The sequence below is a fragment of the Pyxicephalus adspersus genome, chromosome 6 (assembly GCF_032062135.1).
Source record: "Pyxicephalus adspersus chromosome 6, UCB_Pads_2.0, whole genome shotgun sequence".
Classification (NCBI taxonomy): Eukaryota; Metazoa; Chordata; class Amphibia; order Anura; family Pyxicephalidae; genus Pyxicephalus; species Pyxicephalus adspersus.
Window position 1 is genome coordinate 23,364,148 of NC_092863.1, and position 26,468 is coordinate 23,390,615.

Sequence of the window (26,468 nt, forward strand, 5' to 3'; positions counted from 1 at the left end):
TATATAACCATTTCAAATTTTATCAAAGAAAAAAAAAAGTTTGGATTTAGACGTTTTTTCCAGTTCATAAACCATATACTGACCATGTAAACAAACTTGTAAGGTTACAAGCTATAATTCTTTTTCCAACAAAAGAAAACTGAAGTTGAAATAGAAGTTCCAAAAGCTGCCACTTCTTTGCAGCAATTAGCTGCAAAGAAGTTTATAAATGCCAAGTGGAGTAGGATGATAAACAATGAATACCTTACAAGTGCTTTTTGGGAATATTTTAAACACACATTGATAAAATGATTTTATTTACCCTAATCTCTTTCACATGCCTATTTAAAAACATAAAAAAAAAGACTTCAGTTTACGTGTTAAGACCACCAGTTTGGTACTATTACTCCTGTATTGCAACGTCAATTGCACACAGTTTGTTTTCCCTCTCATGCCTTATTAGCCTTGGGCAGAAATACAGTAACAGATAGTGTTACCACAAGACAGCCCATATTTCTGCTATGATGTCAGCTGCCTATGTAAAGGCAGCCCAGCTGTGTAAGCCAGCACCAGAGTAGCCCTATGGGGACGTCTTGTTTTTCGCTTGCCCTCCATTTTGCGAGTGAAATTCCTTTAACTCCATTCAGAGTATATGTTCGCCTGTGACTGGCAGGCAGGTGGGAGGGAGCTATAAATCAAGGTCATAATGGGATCCTATCAGAGAAATTTTTAGCTTGAAATTGCAAGGTCACAGAATCAGAATGAGTGTAGCACCATGCCAACATTGTTTGCCACAAGCTGGAAGATAAAACTCCACAAGAAGCTGTGATAAAGACAGGACAGAAAGGTTTAAATATCTATAGGCTAAGCAAGCTGTCTGGTGGTTAAAAATCCATTACCAATAATAATCAGGCTTCTTACAGGTCTAGCTGTGTCATTCTATTGCCAACCATGCCTACCTGTATATTAGGTTATATAGGGCTCACTGTACTATTACAAATCTTCCATAAACAAAAGAAGTCATGCAGAACCTGAACTATGAGTGTATAGTGCCACAATTAAAAAAAAGTAATCTAATTGAATCCAATTCTGATCAATTCTAATATAGTTCTACTTATTTGCTTAGCAATTTTCAATTGCTACTTTTTAAAGTGGCCACCAGTACTTTGGCTACCATAGTATATTTACCCTAAAGTGGCAATCAGAACTCTGTTCACTTGAACTAACTGACCACCATTTTAAAACGTGGCTTCTGATCATTCATTTCTATGGCAAACATGATCAGCACTTTTAAAAACAAATACTACGGATCTCTACTGTGGTCTATGACATTTGGGCTATGGAGCTGGCAAATTCCATCACTTCCTTTCACTCCTGAAAACGCGTTTAATTTTTTTTATCACCTAAACCCAAACAAGATACCTGCAATGTTAGTAATGAACATTAGAAGATGGGCAGACTGGAAATTGAAGAGAAAAGCATGTTGTCCTGCTAAAATTATTGGCATGGGGTGAAGACTATTAAAGTGTAATCAACTATAAAGGTGATCAAAGCAGAAGGTCTTTTACCTGAATCATAGGAATAGTCTGTCTGCTCCTGTTTGATTACAACATTGGAAGGATATCTTTGAGCTCTGTTTGCACCAATATGGTTTGCCTGTTCATACATAGGGTCATGATACTCTTGCTTGAAGCCCTGTTGTGGGTATGGGAGACATGGCTCTGACATCTGCCGCTGGTAGTTTGCAGAAGACTCCCTGCTTAAGTTTTGTGCAGAAGGAAAAGAGTGGCACATCTCTGGCAGCTGCTGTGGGTACCTAGAGCTAAAAATAAAGAACAATGTACAAAGGTAAACTTACTTCAGTGGCATCAACGTGCATTATCTTCAATAGGCCATAACATACCCTTACCCAGAAGATGTGTGCAATCTGTTTATTAACAGTCAAACTTGATGCCTGTGTCATAAGAGCATTACCTGGTGTGAACTAAGAAAAGGCTCCTGTGCACCATATCTAGTTCTCAGACTCCTCTGTCAAGTGGAATAGGACAGAAAACTGCATTACAATGGAGGTTATGATATGGTAAATAAGTGGAGTCCTTTACAAACTAACCTATTGGCTCTTATGAACATGGTGGATTCCACTTTCTAGTTGAGAAAGCCTATATGTAACAGTAATGTTTTTAAAGGTAAATGTAGTTTTTTTACATTATTTTTTAATGAATTTATATAGCTCTCCAAAAGGGAAATAAGAATTTTTAAATTATAACCCTTACCCATGCTCCACAAGGTATCCTCCTGACTGAACAGACTGTGATGAGCCCTGTGGAGTGACAAATCCCCGTTCCTGTCTTGAAAATTGATGGAGTGAGGAAACTTGGGCACCTTGGTTTTGAGATTTGATGTGAGTTTGTCTGGATGTTTGGTCATAGACACTGTAAACACAATAGAACAAAAAAGCACATTTAATACCCAACAGCCACTACTCAACCACAGGGCAATATATTCAAATTATAGTAAAATTCCTTCCAACAAGAAATCCAGTTAGTTTATTATTAGGATAATATGAACTGCAGCGCTAACTTCTTTTTTTACAGAAATGTATAGTATAGTGAGTGCAACTCTGCATATACAGGGCTAACCAGTCATAAAGCTCTTTTGTTCCTAGAATCTGCTTAAAATACATTTTTTTGCAGCTGAATATTCCTTTTCCAGGTATGATCTGTAAGCCATGGCTTAAAGAAGTAGTGTAAAAGTCAGGTTATAGGGCTGAAAGGAATAAGACATGAACATACATGAACATTTGTGAAAATGCCTAGAATAAACTCACCTGGCATAAAGGCACTGCTCTCCATTACGGTATTCAAACTGTTGTTTTTGGCTGCATGAAAGACTGGGCTCTGAACAAGAGCTGGGCTGCTCTTTCTTAATTTTCACTGGTGGACTGTGAAAAGCAACTGAGAAAAAAAAAATAAATAAAGAAAACACCCACACGCTGATGTAACCTACGAACACATCAGACACCAAGGTCTATATACAGAGCAGGTTTTTTTTCCTTTAGATGCAGAAAGTAAAAAGGCAGTATGGATAAGCTAGGTTTTTCATAATTCAAAAAAGGTACCAGCCTACCTTGTTGGGTATAAAAGTACTAGAAGGGTACACAGTGCCAGGTGCAGGGCTACATAGTGCCAGATAAGGGTGGTCAGTAGGGACCATGGCAATATTTTCCATTTGTACAACAATATAATATCCCAATAGGAATCAACTGGGCAGGTATAAAGCTACATAATTATCCTATAACTCTTTTGCCTAATGGGCTTAAAAATATGCACTCCTGCCTATAGAAACCAGACTTTAACTCTATAGTAGTTATAATGTCTATACCCAAGGTCTTAATCCAGGGATTTGTCAGCAGCTCTTCAGACTGAGCAAAAAAAAAAAAACCCAACCACTTTTAAGGATTCTGGTCTGCTTTAATTGACACACCCAAATCTAAAAGATTAGGCCTGGAGCAAATACCAAGGTGCTTCCAGATAATGCACCATTAATATATTTAGCTTAGGGACCGAAAGGATTTTTACATTTCTTTGTAGACAAATAGGCACAACTTAAAATATTTTCTTATCCAATTTAACAATAAACGTCTGAATTTGAATTCCCTGTTGGGCCATTTTGTTTTAACTCCATGTAGGCTTTATATGGCTATATAAATATAGATTTTAAATTTTCCCTAAAATAAAAATATCTATTAGAAGGATGCAAAATGATATACAATGTAAATGTAACTGCCAAGAGTAAAATCTGATTCTCACAAAGGTAAAAGTAAGGTGTTTGCATCACATTGTCTCACAAGACTCATGGGACACCAGCAGGACCCAGAGAAGCACTTTAACAACAATTAGACAACAAGTAATGACGTATTTAATCTGTTCTCCTGTCACTGTTCACCCATCAACTACACCCAGCTTGTTAGCCATATCCCAATACAGCCACCTGACAAATGTCAGGGGATGGTGTAACACCACTGTAAGCGTGTCACTTGGGATACCATTTCCTTCTTTGCAGATTGTGTATAGACAATAAACACTTTGGCATAGCTTTGTCAATGAGACACTCCGTACAAGTAAACATTTAAGTTCTGACTGCTGACACATTCCAACAACTTTCCATTAATGTGTCATAAAAATTCATGCTATTGTCATTGTGCGATCATTTTAGGGGGGGGGGGCGCTAAGGCATACAAATGACTAGGGATATGCAAAATCCCTCTATCTCCCCTAATGTAGTGTTTATTGTTTAGAGACACATTTTTCGCATGAAATATTTTTTAAGATATTCAAATTTATTTTAGGGTGATTTAAAAGGATGCTGCATGATGGCACAGTGTTCCATAGCAACCAAATTTGTACTACCTAAAACAGGTTTCAGATAGAGAATATGATTTTTGTGGTTACAGCTTCCTCTCTTCACAATAATGGTATAAAGACTTATGAGTTGGATATGCTGGCCACTTAAAACAGCAAAAACTGGTAAGCTTATTATAATATCATTTTCTTTTCTTTTAACATAACTGCAATAAACAAAGTAAGGCATTTTAATTACCAATGAATTCTTAAAAATAAAAGGAACTGTAAGGCCCTGAGACCAAAAAGACTAACTGATAGTGGAAGCGGGCCACCAGGGGTTAACCTAAGGACACACAAAGCCCTGTACTGTACATTGTTCAGGGACAAGTCTAAACGTGACACACCCACAGGCCAGACCAGACACTTCCGAAACAGCTCTGCACAATCTGTTGTGGATGCAATCTTTTCAAAGGGTTTGCGTGTTGCTCCCATAACAGGAGGGAAAGGCAGACAGACACAACCACATTCTCCTTAATCATGCAGTCTAAAAACCTGGCTTATTTAGGAGAACTGCCTGCCCCACATCTTAATAGTTCCATCAAACTAGAGCCAAATGGATTTAATAATAAGGTGCTAATATGATCCCCATATCCCCCAAATCCGCTACAATAGATATTACATCTGTAGTGAACATGCAGTTTCCCAACCTAGGGCTTTAAAAAGGGACAATTAAACAACCTTTTTCTCCATCAAATCTGTACACGTAGACGTTTGATTGCAGAGATATATAAACTAGCTCTGCAGTTGGTGTCCAGTATCCAGTCAATGCAGTTTCTACTACGTGACAAACGGAAACTCGGAGGAGAGGAGCACTAATGACCTCTAATGGAATATTGCATTTCATTACAGGCTGGCTACTTCCAAAGCTAAAGCAAATAAGAATTTGCTGTACTGCTAAAAATGGTGGTGCAAACCTCTACAAATATAGATAGTGATGAATTTAGATAAATAAGGGAAATGTGCATTTCAAATGAGTAATAGCCACGTGGAATAGTATCCATTTATGACTTTATTATTCAAGTGTGTACAGTGTAAGCATACCTTGCATGTAAATTTTGTAAAAAAATTGTATTATATTGATAAGATCATGAAATTGCAAATTATTGATCAAAATAAACATTTTCAAATAGTACAGTTTTTGCCAGCAGATCTTTACTGCAGTGCACCACAACCCACATGCCATGATTTGTGGTGTGCTGCATTATAAATGCTGCAGGTCTGATTTTTGGCAAGTTGGAATGCATCAAAATAAATTGGCTTCCTAATTCACTTATCAAGCATGTGGTAATTCTGTATTGTGTTGTCTAAAGAATTTGAAAGTGGACTAAAACAGGATCTGCAGCATGAACGGCATGCACATAAAGTGCTACTGATGCACATACATTAGATCTAAAGGGGCCCTAACTGTTAAAGTCACTATTAAATACCATAATAGGTGTTTGTAGTAAAAATGTGCCATAGAATAACTAAGCCATTCAATCTATGAAAGGGCTAATTCATCCGTTCATTTAGTAAAAGAGCTGGCTTTGAGAAGGTTAGGGGACAGATGCAATCTAAAAAGGCATATGAAGGCAGATGAACTGCACTTACACAATTAAGTCATTTAAAATACATGAAACAGACACCTGCTTGGTTTAGTTTAAAAAGGTTGATGTATGCGGCATATATGCAGGTCTCCTCCCCACTAGTAACAACAAACTTTGTGCTGCACAATCCTTAATATGAAAAACTGTAACAAAGAATGTGTCTAACAAACATGGCATTCCACAAAGAACAGTGGAACACATTCCCCTGCTGCTACAAGCTCATTCTTCTGGCCTTGAAATGGTTATTCCTGTGAAAGCTCTGTCTGCAGCTGTACAGTTCTAGCTGTAGCATCTAAACCACTTTGCCACTCACATACCCTGATTTATCTTATTGCAATTGACATGAAAAAACATGATAAAAAAAAGTTACTTGTTACTTACGATTTTCTGACTGTAAGTCTTGCAAAAACTGTTCATCGCTGTCTGGAACTTGAGCTAAACAAAAGAGAAGAAAAACAAACTTAAAAGGGATTCTTAAGCTAAGCATCTAGCATTTGCCTTGATATTGTTCTTTAAATGGAATGGTATCCAATATAAAGTTGCCTTATTCAACATCAGTCAAACTTAACAAGAATATACACAGGGTCTAATAATGTTAAATTAATTACAGAGATCTAATAAACTGTGGGTGTTTGTGGCAAGTGTAAAAAAATAAAGTAAGCAAATAGAGAAAAAGCTGAACATTACATCAATATCACTGCCACTACAGTAAGGTATCCATAACATTAATATCAGCAGTCTTAAATAAGTCTACTCCATCCTTTACACCATCATTGTATTGGAAAGGTCCTTCCTACCTCAACTTATTGGTTACGTACATTACCATAAATGGGTTTTCCTAAGGACTAGTCAGTTCAAATAATAAGAATGGTGCACTGAAGGGGTGAATGCACCCAAATGCAGAATACAGGACATTTATCCAATGCACGAATAGAAATTAAATTTACTGCCTGTAATGCATACAAACACCACCAAAGAAAACGTCAAAAGTAAATTGCACCTGTCATAAGTTAACTATAAAGGCCAAATGTTGAGGTTCTTTTCTTTTAACTAATGGTTTGAAAATTTTTTAGTCAGGGACTGACCAAAAAAAAAAAGAAAAAGGAAAATTTTTTTTTACTAATTTATAAACACTTCCAGACCTCTGATTTAGATGCTGTATATTAAAGTGAAATACAGCAGGATAACTAGATGTTTCATGAGTCAAGCAATGGCAGGTGTGCATATCTCCTGTGACAGGTACAGATCCTGTGACAGGTACAGAGGTTTGGTGCAAAGCCATAGAATTTTATCCTGTTTTACAGTTGATCTTGCAAGTGACCTCAGTTATAGTAGTCATATCCAGCACGAGTCTCAGTGGGTCCTTACTTAAACATTCAGCTGAGCCAAGCATTCAAATATTTTCCTCTGCAAAGGGATGAAGGAAAAGAAAAAGGGTAGGGAAGAGGAAAAAGTATGGCGCACTCCAGATGCCCCCCCCCCCCTCCTGATCTCAATGGGTTACTACAAGAAATAAAAGCCTTAAAGCCTTACAGAAGCCCCGTTTACCATTAAAGTAAAAATTTGGGATGGTATATTTAGAATAAATTTCCACAATCATTTAAAAATACATTTACAGACCACTTCCACACAAAAAAAATAAATGCACAGTTGAGTCATGAGGTTGTATGATGTTTTGCACAGAATTACTCTAAAAATATAAACCACAGCCAAGTGTTCACTGCAGGAAAAGAGAGAAAGCATATTTATTTACTGTTATTTTGGGTGCAGTGCCTGATTGGACTACTAAAAGAAACAAGAAACCTGCAGCCAAAAACCTGAAAGATGATCTGTCAGTCTTCCTTATTTTTATAGCAGTAAAACTTGATCACAGATCTGTAATCCAGGTCACTGAGTGCAGCCTTCACCCTCCCAGCACAAAGTATAATCTAAACAGATTGCCCAACGCTCAGGTGATCATTGATAAAAATTACAGCAGGCTGGCTGCAGCAATTGCCATGAATGAACAAACACCATTACCCACGAGCACTGTGTTCGCTTGACTAAATCGACGTCAATAATTTTCATTGCACAAAACACTTTACAGTAAACCAAAGCACACCAAAGATGTGTACCAAAGACCTGGTAATCCTTAAAACAGATGTAAACGCTAACTAAATGACATCTGTGCATCCTTCACCATGCATTTTTACACGTTTTATTCATCGCTATTTGTGGTGCAGCCATTTCCTGCTTGAGCTCCTACAATGGCTTCAACACTGGGCCATGTCTTTACAATGTAGAATGGCTCTGGAGCTTGTAGTCTCATTGAGGCGAGAAAGATTTGTTACCTATAGCAGGACATGCCTGATTGAGGAGCTTAATGGCAGGATCACCAAGACTTATTTTATTTAAATGACTTCAAGCTGAATAAGCCTCTTTAAAACAAAAACAAAGCATTTATTGCTTATTTTGGGATGTGAGTCATGCACACTATTTTTAATGCCTCTTAGCAAACGGTGCATTTAGACATGCTGGTTTACAGTGTAAACTCCATACATTTATTCTAAATTGCATGTAACAGTTTAGGCTATTTATTATACATCAGTGCAAGGTATGTAGTTTCATGCCTATTTGCCTATGGCAATGCACATTTATGCAAAACACATTAGGTCTATTTGGATTGAGATGCATTGCCTTTTTTAGTGAATCGCACTCCAATGTCACGTATACAGTATAAACTAATGCACGTGCACTTAAGCTCGTTGCATGTATGTAAATATAACTGCTTTACTGAGCACAGTACTGCCCAGAGGAAGCTCAGGTAGATTGTTTTCTTGCAATGAGAGTGATAGTTTGGTCTTACTGTAGCTTGTGCACAGGTCTGAAACAGAGCCCAAAGACACATTTTAGTGCACATTTGAAGTAACTGCAGTATGAATGTGCACTTTAGCACCCCAAAGCATGCAGGATTTGTTTTTATTAGTGCTGTGGTCCAGTGTGTAGTTAGTTCAAAAAAGCTTTTCACCTCATCCTACTTCATTTAACATTGAATGCCTATCTATTTACATACCAATCGGTCTACTGCTGTTTTATGCACTGTGGGAGGAAATCTATTTAAAGCCAGTATTCACAATACAAATGCATGCACATATTTCCCTGGACACATCAAAGCCAAGGTCCCAGTTAGTGTCATTTAAACAAAGTGACCTTGACTAATATTTGTCCGCTTTTGCCATATCTACTAGTTCATAAAATGGTCACATTGTATATCCAGTAGGTTTGGAAAAGAATCACCCCCATATTCACATTTTGTTGTCTCTGAAGCCTCAAATGAAGACACACACCACTTGTAAACAATATGGAGTAACCAACTTCTCCATAGAACAAGCTATGAAATTGTTCTTTTTTTTCCTGTGATCAATTGTAATAATTTTGAATAGTTCAACATAAAATCAATTATTTCTGGAGCATTCCAGTTCCTGCACAACGCAAATCATAGGCTATGCCCAGAAGATCCCAGGGATAAGTTGTGAACAAGTCAGGTGGATACCAAAAATTTGCTAAGCCTTATTAATTCCTAGCAGATTTGGTACTACTAGGACTCTCCCTTAATGGCCGTCTCTCTAAACTGGATGAAGAAAGAGGAGGAGACCAGTCAGCTACCACCTTCATGCTTGACTGTAGGTATGGTGTGTACCCATGGTCAAAGTTTAAATACCCAATTGTACTTCTTTTGTTGCATTTGTACCATTTTAGACCCAACTACATTGTGTGGTTAACACAAAAAACTAAGCTATTTCTTTGCTTTACAAAACACTTATGTCTGTTAATTATTTACCTATAGGTTAAAAGTGTGCATTTGTTCTTTATCAATTCCATGCACCTTGCCAGTCTAAAATTAGTACTTCAGTTAATAGGTTAGGGATTGCACTCTGACATTTGGGAAGGAAGTATTATTATCTGTCAGTCGTAGAGTAATATTAGTTGAATACCAAGCACTGAACTGGCAGTGTTACTTCCGGTGCATTCCAATATTCCATCCTCAGATAGCACACACTATTTATAAGCATTGGCATGTTAGCACAAAGTACTGAAAGGTGATATAGGAAGTAAAGGATCTCTGCTAAGTGAGCAAAAGGCTTCAGAAATGCTGGGCCAAGGTTAACATGACAATTTACGGCATTGCTAAATACAATTACGGCATTGCTAATAGTTTAAATTTAAAAGTAAAAAATGTGGTTAGATATTCTACAGTGCTCATCTTCTGAAGTATATGCACAAGTATTAGCCATCAGGGAAAGCTGGGAAAGAACGAAGTGTCTGCCGGAAACTAAATCAAATTGTTTGTCAAGAATTACTGCACTTTAAAATTACTATAATAAAGCCTAATTAAATGCTGTATATTTATCATGTAATGCGTATATAGAAATATGCTAGTTTACTTAAATAATCTGCACTGGAGAATCTGAGATCTGCTCTCACACACAACCAGCAGTCTGGCTCTCTAGTAGCCTGACCCCCTTTAAGCGTGCCTAAACCTTTAAGATAACCCTTTTATGTAAGGTACAAATTCTTTACCTTTTTTTTTTTTTTTTTTATCAGCACCGCCTCCTAATTCTCGGCCGCCTAGGCTGGGCGCTCCTTCTGCGCATGCCCGAGCATCTCGGGCATGCACAAAAGAAGCCTTTTTGCTCAAAGAGAAAAATTTGCAGATCTCACGCATGCGCAGTGAGATTGTCAATTTTTTTTTTTGACCAGCCTGCCCTGCGGGATTGAAGGGAAGTGTGTTTTTGTTTTTATTTTGAGTTTTCAGCATAGTTCCTCTTTAACACAGTGTTCCAATCAAAGCCCCATACTTCTCTCACAAGTTACTTTGAAGACTTGTTCAGATGGGTATTCAAGCCTTTCACCGCTTAGAAATGTGAAGGAAGGAATGTTATATTTCTTAATTGCTTATTAAAATGTGATTGGTTGAAAATTAATTTTTGGCAGGCATTTAGCAGGTAGTGCTGCTGCATTGCAATTTCTTATGGTCCGGATACCATGCATGTAGTATCGTGATCATGAATAAGATGCTTTCAAAGCCCCTGCTAAGTGGTTCTTAACAAATTATGAACTTTGAAAGGCATTTTGTATGTAAATGTGATTAACAAACATTAGGGTATTGATGGGGTTTCTGCTTCTTAAATCCCCCCCCCCCCCACCACCACCACTACCACCCCTCCCCAGTTGCTGGGCATTTGCACAGAAAATGCCTACTTTAACCACTTGCAAGCAATCCAGGGGTGCTAAGGTTTTAGAAATTTTGATTTTTTTTTTTTTTTTTATTTAAATAATGTAATTTAAAAAAAAAATACAAACTTGTACTTTACCAGTTTTCCCTTACTGAAAGTGAGCTTTACACTATGCAGATCATCCAAACTTTAAATAATTAGACCTGATGTCGTCTTGAGCGAAGGTAAACGAGAGGGTCGCATGTTCTGCAACAGGGGATTTATCTGGACTGGTAAATGTGACTACTAGAAGCAAGTGGAGGGCAAGTCCAGTCTGCCAATTCTGCCACCTCTAGAGTGAACCCGTCACATTGTTCAGTATGAGGATTTGTATTGTATCCACAACAAAGAAATGTCCATATGAGTATTATTTTTTATTATTATTATTATTATAATAAAACAGGATAGCAACAACATATTATGCAGCAGTACAATCTTGGAGTAATATATTATGTAGCATATAGCAAAACAATCATTAGTCATATTTCAACCGAAGGCGTGAGTGGAAAAGTGACAAACTTAGGGTTTTCAAGGGGTCACATCTCTGCAAACCTGGTATTGTGTAGTAGCAGACTGACCCCCAGCCATCCCAGTGCTTCCCGTTTCTTAACACCTATCTTTCATTTGTAAGAAGGAAATGGCCTTTATTTTATCTACTCACATGGAAATTTAAATATATTTCCATTGTGCCCTGACCTAATCCAAACACTGCACACCACCAGTGATTTCAATGCACACAGACAGATAAAACATGCAAACCCTCAGTCTACTAACTCTTACTAGTGTAACCAGCTCCCTAGTTTTTTTTTTAATTGTATTTAGTTTTCTTTTCAGTAACAATAGCTACCAAGAAACATGATGCATCTTAATTCTTAAACAATTTGAGACAGAAAGACAGAAACCCTTTGCATATTAAAACCAAATAAATCCTGATAGTTTTTTAACTGTTGTGCCTGTTGTACATGCTTGTCAAAAGTGATGTGAGGTTTAGGCTGGCCATAGAGGTTAAATGTATATATTTTTTTCGGACTGAAGCATTTTTCATTGGAATTATTGAATTGTTTTTATTGGCTACAACTTTATGTACTTTAAAAAAGCACCAGCCATGCATTGTTCTATGCATAACTGTTTATTTTTTTTAGAGCAAATAAATCTATAGAACATAAGGTAATTTGCCTATTGTGTTGTTGGGACTGCATTGTGAAAAAGCCCTCAGACTTTCTTAGGTGTGCTAAATAAGGGCCCATCTGCATAGTTTAAGAGAAAAAAATAGAATGTTATTCACAACACCACATCTACCCCCATACATTTTGTAAATTTAGCAAAAGCCAAATCAAAGAAGAATTTGAAAACAAAACCAGGGGAGGATCAGATAGAGTGAGTGTACTCTAAACATACATGAAATTCTAAATTGCTGGATTTTGACATCATTACCTACAAACAATTTTAGATTTAGCATACTTGTATGGTATAATCCAATATATTCAACAGCGGTACACTTCTTTTTTTTTTTACAGGGATCATCTTCACCTGATGCTGCTCTTTAGTTAATTAATCTACCCAAAGCCACCCAACATCCCAATAGTGGAGGGATCAAGGATAGTCCAACTTGCATCATTAACCATCTCAGAAAGCTATAAAGTCACAAGGAAAGAATCATAGATCGTGTGCAGATTGAGTCAGGAGGGAGCAGAAAGTTACTTAACATCCTTCTTTTTCCATAAGCAAAAGCCAGAAACTCTTCTGCTAATAACTACAGCTTAATATGTCCTGTTTCTTATAAATGCTGATGTTGGATGTGCTTTTGTTGGATGTGATTTTTTAACAAGTAAAGCAGTATAAACAAGGCAACCCTGTCCAAAAACTTCCATTACTGTAATGTTTTCCAAATAGGAAACTAAAGGATAAACGTCTGGTAAGGTCCTCAGAAAGTGTATTATAATAAGAGCACCTGTGTTGCTTTTGGTGTATGCTGGAGCCAGAACAGTGGAAACAGGGCTGCTGCCCAGCTAGGGTGGCACTTAACATACATACCTTTAAGCCATGTGCCTGCAGAGGATTCTGGAAATAAATTTTACAGCAATCAAACTCTTTGATTATTTAAAAAATAAAAAGCTACTAGTTTACTCCAGTCATATAACTGTAAAGCTAACAAGGATTTTTAGCCCCACCTAATTCAATCTTGACCAATTTAACTAAACATTTTCATGTGTATTAAATCCATTATCAAGCCATAATATTGATTTAGGGTTAAAACATGCAAACACCAAGTTTATGTGTACACATACAAAATTACATACACTAGAATACAAAAACTATACAATAAAGCTGGTAAAAAAACAACGACAAGTGCAGCCAATAATGTTTTGAATGTTTATGTTTATGAATTTTTTCACACTTTTTTTACATGTGCCTCTGCTTATTCTTGTCCATGAACAAGATGTTGCCAAACTGTGCATGTTCTTTGAAGTGTAAAAGTTTTTAGTAAAAATACACAGACTTCTAATATTGACTTCCTTTTGAAAATTATTTTTGCCTGTTAATATCAATATTCAGGCATCAATATCCAGAACCAACTTACACCCAGAGGTCAGAGTTTTTATCTACGGAGTACTGCGAATACTAGGCTGCACTGGCGGCCAGGTAATTAGGATTTTTTCATGCACTTCTAATAAGAGAATACTGTAGTCAGAGAGGTGCAGAAAGGAGAAGAATAAATAACCCATATGCAGATTTCTAGAAAAAAAATATATGTTTTAGCATTTGAAAACGTTCCCTGTTTTGGAGGCAGGATGATGCAATATGAGGACCTGAGCGTGTCTGTGCCAAAGTATAATTACATAAAAAAAAAGGCAGAACTCAGAATACAGAGCTTTGGTTGCTGCCAGCAAGTAACCACAAACATGAAGCCATTTCTATTTTAGATCTGTTTTGGGGAAAAAAAAACAGGGAAAAACAAAAGTTTCAGTGCTCAGTTGTCGAAAACCGGGACAGCTTATCAAGGAATTCCCTGACAACAACTGCAAATGCTCCCATAAACTTAGAACCGCTATATTTAATTCAGCCAAACTAACTAAAACTAACTACATGCAAACATATACTTTTTATATGTAGAAATCTGAGGCAAATACCATTCCTAATTCTCTAATGAAATGATAGTCCACTATGTCAAAAGTAGACCTTCAGCAGCTTTTAGTAATTATCAATTGAGATACGATAGGTAGGTTGAATGTTGCTTTATTTTGGGCAGTGCATGTGCTCCAAGGTGTACATGTATAGTTAACTACAGCATTGTATGAATGGCATTCAGAACACCAACCCACCGAGACTTTTTTTTCATCACCTTTTACATCAAAACTTTTGCATGACCACAAGAACATCAGTATACTTTTTGCAGGCAGGGCTGATGGTCACAAATACATAGCTGTGGAATAGGTGGGGAGCATCACGCAAGTTTTTATATACTTTCCCCCAAATATAGGTGCAGGTACTATAGCTATTTATTTTTAAATTGCTAAGTTTACACATTTTTTCAGGTAAATGGATTTCTCCTGGAAGTTTTTGGTGAGAAAAATATTAGACTTTTAATTAATTATACATTTGACTATTTCCATAGACCATTGCCTAGTAAACTGAATCTATTATAGTGTTTGCACTTTTCCAAAAGAGAGAGTATTACATGGATCACAAACAACAGTTAAACTGGTCTACTTTCATTACTAGCCATATCAAATTCCTAATCAGCTTCAATGATGATAGCAGTGGTGCCCTTAAGGAAGTAAGGCTGAGTAAGCATGTTTATTAGCACATCAAAGGCAATACCACTTTAGACCTAAGAGTTTGCTATTGTACCTTCATCACCTATTACTTCCTGTTAAGACCTCCACCAAGAGTCCTAGTTTGCTTAAGCCCTTGTGCAGGCTGAAGGCCTAACCATATGGCTTGAAGTTCAAAGGATTTCAGTTAATACATTCTGAAAAAGAGGAGAAACCCCTGACAAGTATTTATTTAAAGTATATCTAAAAGAAACCTTTTTCATTTTGGATAGAGACAAGAATTGTTAAAATCTCAATTTTTGCCACCTGTTTGAAAAAAGGGAGATTTACTTTGACAACATAATTAGTTTTTCCACACGTTCTGATAATGGTCACAAGAACATAACTTCCCAGCAGTAACTGAGACAAAACAAAAACAGACCCTCACAGAATTCTACTCCTTCTACACATTATTTTAAAAGTTTTGGATACACACTTAAACTTCTTTGAATATACAAAAGCTTTTCTTACAACATCAGTTTTATTTTTTTTTAATGACAAATTGTGCAGACTAATTGTGCCCCAACAGTTCTATGGGCAGCTTTGGACTAGTCTAGGTCCTCTAAAGTCATTGTGAATTTCTATTGTACAGTTGGGACAAATGTTTTTTATCGTATGACAAAGAAAACAGACCACTATGGCCAAAAAAAAAAAAAGTTTGAAGTTCGTTTGAAACACATATTATGTCGAAAGTCTGGATACTCTTTACTGGCCAACATTGTATTGAAAGTTAAAATCTTTTGGAAACCATTAGGTTTCTACCTCAATAATTATACAATTCATTTGTGTTGATTTTCTCGCTGGCAATATAAAGTGTAGAAAAGACTTAAAAGAATACACAAAGATCTGTGTACCTAAACATGGCAGACCTCATACAGATCAAAACATGTGGTTGCTCGACCAGCTTGTCAGAACCAAAGGGAACAAAAAAAAATAAAAAAAAAATAAAAAAAAAATAAAAACTTGCAGACAAAACTAAGTGGGAACATGCTCTTGTGCAGTTTACCTTGATCCCTGCTCTGCTGCTACATAGGTGTTATTTGTTAAAAATTGGTACCCCTGGAATTTCAACATATTATGTCCCTTCTCTGTCAGCAAGGGTAATGCAGATTTTCAGGCAGATAAGAGTTCTTTTAAATCAACAGTACAATCTTAAGCTTTGCCACTTCCCATATCTCTATAAACACTTTTGAGATGAAGACTTTCTGAACTGGAACATCAAAGGCTTCAATTAGACACCAATTGCCTAAAACTATAGTAGACCCTATAATACTAATCAAGATGTTTTACAACCGAGTCCTTTAATCACTAACAGCCAAATGTGTAACCAGCAACCTGTATCATTGCCATTTTTTAATCTAAGTCTTCCAAATCAAAACAAAGCCAAATATTATCTCATTTCTAAATAGAGAATGTATATGTTTTGCATATATCCTGTTACTTTAAAGTTGTAGGTACCTGATCACCAAATCTAACGTAAAACCTTCTCACTTTTTCCTTTTGCTATGATGAGTGTCAATCATATTTTAATATAGTTTTATCTGTCTCTGTATATACATTATGAAAAATGCACAAGTTGAACATATTTTACCAACCACAACTTATCATAAGTCATAAGTGTTATTTACAATATTGTGTATTTTGTGAACCCATTTTTAGATTTCTAAGAATACAGGCATTGTTCTGCAGCGAACAATTTCCTATTTATTTCCCTTTACGTTAAAATTATTTTGGTGTTTTATACAATATACTGCCCCATATTTATTAAAAAAAAATAATTCACAATAGTAATGGAAAGCATTTCAGGAATCAGCAGGAATAACGTATTCATTAGCAAAACAGTTCAATCATCATTGTGCTAAGCTTAAATATGATCATGAGCTAGACAAACATTCACACAACTACTTCAAACCTGACTAAGGAAAAAAAAGAAACAAGTTGTTCTATCAGGGATAGACTGGAAAAAAAACAATTAATACTCCCAGTCTAAGGTGTACAGGAGAAATAAATGAGAAAATATAGGCTAATGGTCAACTTATTTAAATTTGATTTAATTACTATATAGGTTTTGTAATTGACATGTCCTTAAAACCAAGTAAACTGTCTTACAGCAAAATCCTACTTAAAACACTTATATTCAAATATTAAAAAACAAAACAAACAAAAAACAAACAAACACAAGTTTATGCAAGCATTTATGACACATCACAAATGGTATGACATTAAATAGGATCATAACCAGAGACATAAAAGTTTTACTGGAGCAGTAAAATAAAAGCATTTACCAGTTTTCTCATATGATTTACTAACCCTTCTCGTTTGTGAAAGATAAGAATGAAATACTACAAAATGTCGCCAATATTGGTGACTTACAAAAAATATAGAAACAAAATGTAATCCAGTAGCCACAAAAACTAAAAAATATCAGCACCAAAAACATGAATTAAACAGGTCTGCAGTTAAATCTATACTACAATGAAAACAAAGTGTTACATTTTTGTGTCCAAATCTAAACCATATTGTGATGTCTGAAGCAACAGATATAACACAGACCTACCCGTGATATCAAACCAAATGGATACCGGGGCTCTGATTGACTTTGCTATTCCGATATTAAAAAGCATGATTCCGGCTACAGGATGGGTCCTTGAAGAAGGATGCAGAATGCTTACATTTTAGGGTCTATTGAACTTAAGGTGGCAAATTCCAGTTCCTAAAATATCCATGATTGCAAGTAGTGCAGAGACTTGTATGCTCACCTGCATTGGAAGTGACAGTCCAATGTCTGACTGTACAATAACCAAGCAACAGTATTGGCACCCTCATTTCTCTGATCCAATTGTTAAACTGCAAATCCCATGTTCATTAGTCTATTTAACCTCTTCATGCTCTCTAGGACGTGCATAGGATAGGTAATTTAGTAAAAGAGCAAAATTACACCACTACAAAAAACAAGCACATGTAAAGTTCAGCTTCTAGGATTTTGAGTCAACTTTTTCTCTACATGAATGACCGACTCCTTTTGCATCATTATTATAGTTCCCTCAAAACAGAAAAACATTTTAATGCTCATGTATGTTATGTGTTGGTAATTAGGGAACACAAGAAATGTGTCAGTACAGTAGTAGCCAATGCACAAGACACAACCCCTAACACATTAAAATAACAGAAAAGATCAGGGCTATACCACCATTGCATAATATAATATTATTGAAATGATTCACTGAAATTATTCACAAGTAGTAAGTATGAGCAACACAACCAGGAAATACCTTATCTATTGTCTATGCACTAAATTACAAAACAAAAACACCTTTTTTACTTCATTTGGGTTAGGGGATTAAACCAAGATTTTGACGTGGTCTGTGTCTCAACTGCCACCAGATGAAAAGGTGAAAGCAAATCTTCAAATTGGGACACATTCTAGTGACAGCAGACTATTTTGGAGAGACTTCCTGTTCTAATCTCTGTAACAAATAGTAAAGGGTAACCCTCCAAATAAGACAGCCCAGAACCCAGGGATTTAAAGGTCTCCTACCACTGCAGGCAAACAATAAATTCCTAATTACTTTAAGAGTAACCTCAATATTTTTGTACTCATCAAAACATTGGTGGTTTCGTCAGACACTGCTTCTGCTGCAACACTAAAGCCTAATTATTACATATAAGACTTGGCAACAGGACTGGTCATAGTGACTTTCTGCTTACTGCTGCAATTTGGTCTTTTTTCTACCATCACTTTTTTCGACTCTTCAAAGTGCATCTGATCTGTATTATCCTTTCTATCTTTTAGTTGTGGTAGTCTTTTAGTTTAACCTTTTGGCAACAACTTGACACTAATCTTCAAATCCTAGAGGTCTTTGCCTTCCAGATTTGATATTTTCTTCTGTGATTGAGTAACAACTCCACGTGATAAATGATTATTTAGATGTTGGCAATGCAATCTCTACCGGAAAGGTTGCCTCTAATCCTAGCAGAATTTACTGTATTCAATGCAGTAGGAGAAAATCAGACCAAAAATTGCAAATCGTTACTTTAACCTGTTTTCAAAGTTAGGCAAACACAATACTCTATGTTATACTACATCATCACCACCACCACCACATTTGAGTCCATCTTCATTCAGACCCATTGCACCAAAACAAGAGAACATAATCAAATGTACAATTTTATTGTATTTTACCATCACACACAAATCTCAGCCTATATATTGTTGTGGCTCTTTTAATACTTTATTCACATACTAAACCCCCTTCCCCATTACCGACTTTCTCACTTTGTACTTATTCCTCCACTGTAAACTATGCAGCCGCTACTTGTCAAATTTCTCTTCAGCTTCATTCTGCTTATTTCACATGTGGACTGCCTTGCTATAGCTCTTGCATAATAATGCATTATTTTGAAAAAATCTCTATATTCTTGTACTTCTGCTTTTACTGCATCTCTAAAGTATGCCCTTTTAGATTCAACCAACTGCCAGTCCATATACCTATGATTTCTCCTCTTGACTATTGCAACATTACCCCTTTCTTGTCTTTAACTAACAAAACTGTTACCTATACAGTTTATAATAAAATTCCACTCCATAGAAACCATGGCATCCTTATGTTTCATTGATGTGCAACAGACCTATAACCAGCTGAATGTGGTAGTTTGGAAAAAGGAGCTATATATTTGTCTGTGTTGTAAATCAACAATTCAGAATCCAGTTGGTTTAGAGACAAAGGAATTATTTGTATATCTCTGCAGTCTATTTTAAAATGAGCAATAAACTGCAGGTTGGTCCATTGTGTTAAGGAATACTACTGAAAAAAAACATTATTTTTAATAAACAGTATTTTTATAGCACCAAAATATTACGCAGCACTTTGCTCCACATAGGTTTACAAATAACAGATACATACAGTGACACAGGAGGGAGGAGAGGAAAGTTCCTACCACCTCTCATATACCTATATAGTCTTTCCAATGACCTACAATAAACATAGGAATAACGTTTAGGATACCATTCCTTGTCTTCAGAAAACTTGTCTCTATGTATATCTTGGACCCCATCCTCAGGTACTTGCCAAACTGCCTCTTCTACTCCATTGAATAAATGTCCTGCCCTATTTATAGCCCCATCCTATGCAAAGCTAAGAGGATTAACGTCTACATACCCTATTCCTTGTCTTTTTTTTCATCAAACCAAGCTTGCTGTCAAAAGTGATTACTAATACCTTCTGAACCCTTACCAACCTTACCTTTATGTTAATAACCTAAAGGTGATATCTTGTATACATGCCTTACCGTTTGTATTACAAGTTCCCTTCAGGCAGGGCTGTTCATTCTCGTTGTGTTTTTACTCTATGTAAGTGTTTGGATTTGGTAAACTGTGCAGAATTGATAACAGTTTTGTGCCTTTAAGGCTAAGCTAGCAATGAGCAGTAAGCCTGGCTTGAGCACCCTTTCACTTGGCTATTGGATTGCCTACCAGCTCTACATTAGGTGTGCGCAAACTTTGATAGGCAGCCCAAAACAAACAAGCAACGCAAACTGTAAATCTGCTAACTGATAGATTGTAAATGAAAATTGTATACAGTGATGTCAAAACATACTGAACTATTTATTTAGGGTTTACATACAAATGTTTTTGAAGTGATATATTTTGACCACCAAAGTATTTTCCCTTTATAGTAAGCATCTCCTACTTTTAACTGAACATCCACCTAAACTGTCAGGTGGACAACACCACTTGAAGTATACATTGCATGACACTCCAATAGAAAGGCATACAAATATGTGTTCTGTGAATAACTTCATATTTATTGGTGGCACTTTAAAGTCAAAATGGATTAAAATATTTGAAATATGTAGAAGACAAACATAGGAGCCAGTTCATTGTCCAAACACTACACACTGATCAAGGCCTTACTGAACACTAGAGTACATATAGCCTTAATAGCTTACATTTTGAAATCTTCAAAGTAACAATCCTGTTCAAAACAATCACTGTTCATAGGAAAAAAACATCTTATGTAAAAACTGGATGCAATCAAACACTGTGATCAAAAATTGAACATTTAAAGCGTACCTAAACTAAGAAATTTCACTTTACATAAAAGGGTAGACAATTCTCAAAGACAATTTACATAAAAGGGTGAAAATTCTGTTTTTTTTTTTTTAAAGGGTGCAGCACTGCAAGTTTTTTTTCTAAACTACGTCACCCGATCTCGCACCTGCATCGAGTGAGGTAGGAAGAAGAACCTGTCTCGGAGACGGATGCCAGGACAATGAGGGACCCGATGGAGGACACCTCCGGACCAATCGACTGGTCTGTGGGATTGAAGGTAAGTGGATTTTTTTTTTTTGTTTTGAATTACCCACTGCAGTAATGATGCAATGGGAAAGACAGTCACTGAGCTGATTTACACAAGATTAACATCTTGGGGGGAATTAAAAACCTAATCACTCAAGGTGACCTATAGTTCAACAAAAGCTAAAGAACATCCTACAATACAACTCACCCAACAGGGATACAGAATTAAATTACCAATGGGCATGAAACCCTTTTGGTCATTTCCTGTGTTAATGTGTACCATATGTTTTTGTGCGATTGTTAGATTTATACCATTGACAAGCCTCCCCAAAAAAACTGGATTGCATATCAAAATAAAGCATTCAGTTATCTTACACAAACAAATTGATGCAAACTTAAGCCATCCAAAATCTGTTGTGTATTAATGGGACCACTCCCAAGCATTTTATCACAGTTTACCATCAACACTTGCATAACACATAAAACAGCCTAAAATTCAAGAAATAGGAGTCATCTGTATCAGAATAAGTCCCTCAAGCATTTCTTAACCATTACAGATTGTAAATAGGTGGTAGCAAGAGCTTTAAGATGCGAGTTACAGTCATTACCAAGTACTGCAATTTTTGCAGTGTTGCAGGATGGGTTAGTGCTATATGAATAAATGATTATTCCTTTCAAGCCAGCAAGAAAATAACCTTACAGACTGCACAAAACTACATCTAACATGCCATTTGCCTCCAGCTAATTAGACTCCAAGGAATTGACTTCCCTTTCAAACTAATGTTTGAAGGAAAAAAAATCAAGTTACACTACATAAAAATTCCATTCCAAAAAAATCACAAGTGAAATTCTTTAAGGCAGAATAGTATTAATAAATACAACACTTGCATGAATTGTTTGTAGCAGCTAAACAATAATGCATAAAAACATTTTAAAAATGGACTTAAAAAGCTAGGGGGGAGGGAGTGGGCCAAATGCCAGATCTTTTTCATAAGCAAATACACAGCACAATTGTTTTATTCATAATCCCGAAGTTAAACAAGTCGCAAAATGTTGGCAGAAAAGAAAAATATTGCTCATCTGTGGAAAGGGCTAAAATAAATAGAGAGAGAGGAGAAATAAATACAGATGTGCCGACCATAGTGTGCTTGGGGTGGTGGTGGTGGTGGGGGGGGTGATGAAATAATTGGGGGTTAAAGCTTACCTTCTGTTAACCAGGCTTCCTGGAATTGGCTTAAATCCTGGAAGAGATCTGAAATAAGAGAAGGCGACATGAATCTACAGACCACAGATTTTATTTACCAATACATTTTAGGTCTCATTTATGTAATAAATACATTTTTGTAAATAAAGCTTGCAAACTGTCAGCTTAAGTGATGTATCACTTAAAAAAAAGCCTTATAATACAAAGAAACGCAAATTTCTACAGAGAGGAATATCAAGTATGTGGATGGAGCTTCAAATCCAATGTGAATATTTTTTTGAGATAAACTAAGATCAATAAACCCCACTTAGCCAGCAGCCAGAGTCTGGTCCACATCTTGTGTTGTTTCAATAAAACTGACTTTAATATAGATTATATTTAGAGCACTGTCCTTGTATTTTTACTTTTATTTAGTACATTGTAAGCATAAATTTAAATGTACTATTGTGCTGGCAAAGCATGGCATTCTTATTTTATCAGGCAAAAAATGGCATTTTGTTTTTTTGTTTTTTTTATAAAGGAGATGCTTCTCTACCAGAAAACAGATCCCACATGAGTACAAATAGGAAAAAGAAAATAAAAAGTTGGTGTTACCTTCGGATTCTTGTGGTGGTAGATCTGCATCCATGAATTTTCTTTTGCCGCCCATGTAGTATCTGTCCACGTCTCCATGCCTTTGAGGATTCTACAGAAAATGGAAATATAAAATATCACAATAAAAAAGTGCCTAATGTGTATGTATTCTGTAAGGACATAGGTGGGTGAGAAAAAAAAAACAAAAAAATAATATCAATAAAAGAGACAGAATACACTGGCGCAGGGCAAAGACTCACATTTGTCAGCGTATAAGGCACTTGCTGATCCAGGTAACCTCTCATCCTATGGTCCATTTGTTAACTGTGTGTTGTCATGGAGGACTGGGCTGCAAGAACAGGAAAGGGGGGAGAGAAAGAGAGAGGGATGAATGGAGAGCACAAACATGCATACATAATGAGGCCCATTCACAAAAATGCACGGGGGGAGGGGGAACTGAGGGGAGTTGGGTGTCTAGTCCAGGAAAGCTGTAGCCAATTAGCCATGAGCTGAAAGCAGTCCAACACTAGCTTAGACTCAAAAAAAAAAAAAACTTGTGATAAAAACAAAAAGGGGGCCCCAGCCATGATCCCAAATTTCTTGCACCAGAAAGTTGTGATTTGCAGCAAAACACATGGAACTCCTGCAGCAGCCGTGTCCTCCACCGACAAGACATATGGCTGCACCTACTGCACTTATCTCTCGAAGACAGCATCGCACCTTACTGGGGCAAGCACGCTGAGCTGAAACTACTCACTATTTTTGCACGATCTGCTGCCCAGACACCGATCGCACGGAAAAAGTGGGATTGAGGGGTTCGGCGATCCCTATGGCCAGGCTTACTTTTTTCCAGGGCGTGTTCCCCCCTTCCTTCGCCCTCCCTCCTTCTCTCTTATACCCGCTGAACCCTAGCACCACATAAGTTGCTGTACACAGTTCCATGCCCCTCACCTTGGCTTTCTAGGTCTCGCTGGCTGTGATTTGCAGGAGAGAAATGAGCAGAGGGGAGGGGAGGGAGCCTTGCAGCCCCAGATTTAAAGTGCTGATTTGGAAGGACTTGTTTTTCTCGCAGCTCAGACAGTTGTTTGCCCAGGGGAGGCAGCGATTGGTGAGTTTCCTCTTTCATGCTCTCACATTTCCCCTTCTCCCTTTTGTTTCATTGACTTTTTTTGTGAATGAAAGCCAGTTTGAGCTGCGCCAACCAATGGGAGCGCTCGGGCCACGCCCCGCCAACGGAAGGGGGAGGAGTGGGCACGGCAGCCAATCAGGGGCGGGGCTGGACAAGGTTTCATTGAGAACTCTGGCACCCATTCATAAATCGGAAAGAGAGAACAGAGTGGATTTCATTGATGGAGGAGGAGGAGGGAGGGAGCGCGGCGTACACAGACACGCGCTGTTCACAAAACTTCCAGCAATGGCCGTGTGTGAAATCCCTGCACACAAGCGCGGCGACCGAGTTTAACAAGAGTTTGGTAAAGTACAGGAACCCAGAGCGGCCAAACTTAGAGAAGCGCCCTGGGCCCCTTTACACTGCCAACGGAGTGCCTGAGATACATCCACCTTCCCTCTATATGTTAACGTTACATTCCATCTTAATAACACTAAATTAAAAATAATGAGTTTCTTGTATAAAATAAAACTACAGGACAGTAGTGGGTTGCTACATAAAATTTTATGGCACAACAATGGTGCATTTTTTTTAATTACAAGCATCAATAAATTGAAGTATTTGTGTTATGCATGATTTTTTTTAGTCTCTCTCACACAATTATGGAGTGATTTGGCCTCACATTTGTTTATGCACCTCTCTCATTAATGATTGAAAGGTGCCCAGATCCTGTGTCTACAAAACAAGCCCAAACCATCTCTCCACCACCATGCTTGACAGTTGGTATGAAGTGTTTGTGCCCATAAGCTGTGTTTGTTTTTACCAAATGTGGTGGGTTATGACTATATATTTTCACTTTGGTCTCCCATCTGTCTGAATGACATTGTCCCACAAATCTTGTGGTTGGCTCGGGTGGAAAGCAAACTTCAGCTTTGTATGTACATCAGATGATTATCACCCACTGCGAACTTGTCTTGGGCAGGGATCTGACCTGTACATCCATCAAGATGAACCATAAATGACCAATGGGGAACGACCTCTGTACATTTCAGGGGAGGAGAGTACAGCAGCGTGCCACTCACTCACTATTCCCCATCCCCTATCCATTGAACAGAACGGCACTGTGTGTACAGTGCTCATTCCATCTGTTACACTTTGTTGCTGAAAACAATTAGGAAAGATAATCAAAATTTCAAATGTGTATGTAGCCTTTGCCATACTGCCATGTTCTTTTTAACACCCTTTGACTCGGACTCCTAATTTTATGGTACCACCTACTCTTCTAAAAAAAAATTAAATAATTTAAGTATGCTAATGTTCCATGTTGATTAAAACAACATGGAACAATACATGGCATTTTATCACTGTCAACGCTCAACCTCTGTAAGAAGACAGGGTCTGCTTTTGCTAACATTACCTCCTGACCTGGAAGCTGACGCTCCACCCTACTGATAAGCCAGTAGTTGCCAGCAAACAAGTAAAGTTTATGCCTAAGTTTTAAACTAAAAAAACTCAAAATGAAAACAGTTTTATTCATTGATTTTATCAAGTGGCTATACATTTTAAAATACCCGCAGATATAATGAGGATAAGGAACAACTTTACTTGTTCAGTAATATAAACTACAACATTTGCTTCTTTAACCTCCCGACCGTTAAGCCCAACCTTGGTACGGGCTAAAAAAAATTGCTATAATGGTTAACCCCCGAGATTTTCCGTACATTAAAATCCCCACTTACCTGGTCCCGCTGTGCTCATCCAGCATCGTGTTCGTGTTCCGTCGATCGTCGTCCGTCGATCTCCCTCTCCAGCGTCAGGTGCCTTCTCCTATACCAGCGGGACCGGTAAGATGCTGGCCGGCGGAACACAAGATGCCTGCCGGCTTCTTACCTGGTCCCGCTGATCATCCCGCGTTGTTCTCCGTCCAGCGCCGGGTGCCTTCTAAAACGAGAAGCCGTCCGGCGGAAGAAAAAAAAAACGCTCGGCTTCTCCCTGCGTGCGCGATGACGTCGGCGCGTGTGCGGGAAATTCAAATTCAAACTCATTCATTCATTTTGTATTGGATTGAATACAAACTCCTGTATCCAATCCAATACAAAATAATTCAAATAAATACAAAGTGTGTAATTGGTAAATTCAAACGCTCATTTTGTATTGGATTGAATACAAACTCCCGTATCCAATCCAATACAAAATAATACAAAATAAATACAAAGTATATAACTGGTAAATTCAAATTCATATTTT

General features: G+C 37.2%; 1 protein-coding gene across 2 annotated transcripts in view; it reads right to left on the reverse strand.

The window, feature by feature from the left end:
• Positions 1-24,252, reverse strand: part of ETV4 (ETS variant transcription factor 4) — a 29,751-nt gene extending 5,499 nt beyond the window's left edge. The window contains exons 1-8 of one of the 2 annotated variants that reach the window (XM_072414930.1): positions 24,065-24,252; positions 23,374-23,462; positions 23,135-23,225; positions 22,541-22,588; positions 6,350-6,403; positions 2,807-2,933; positions 2,253-2,411; positions 1,548-1,801 (exon numbers count right to left, since the gene is read on the reverse strand). In XM_072414930.1, coding sequence (XP_072271031.1) covers positions 1,548-1,801; positions 2,253-2,411; positions 2,807-2,933; positions 6,350-6,403; positions 22,541-22,588; positions 23,135-23,225; positions 23,374-23,430 — 790 coding nt within the window. In that variant the 5' untranslated portion in view covers positions 23,431-23,462; positions 24,065-24,252. Of the gene's footprint in view, positions 1-1,547; positions 1,802-2,252; positions 2,412-2,806; positions 2,934-6,349; positions 6,404-22,540; positions 22,589-23,134; positions 23,226-23,373; positions 23,463-23,870; positions 23,991-24,064 lie in introns of those variants that run through there. The other variant, XM_072414931.1, reaches the window with a different exon arrangement.
• Between the last annotated feature and the right edge of the window lie 2,216 nt (positions 24,253-26,468).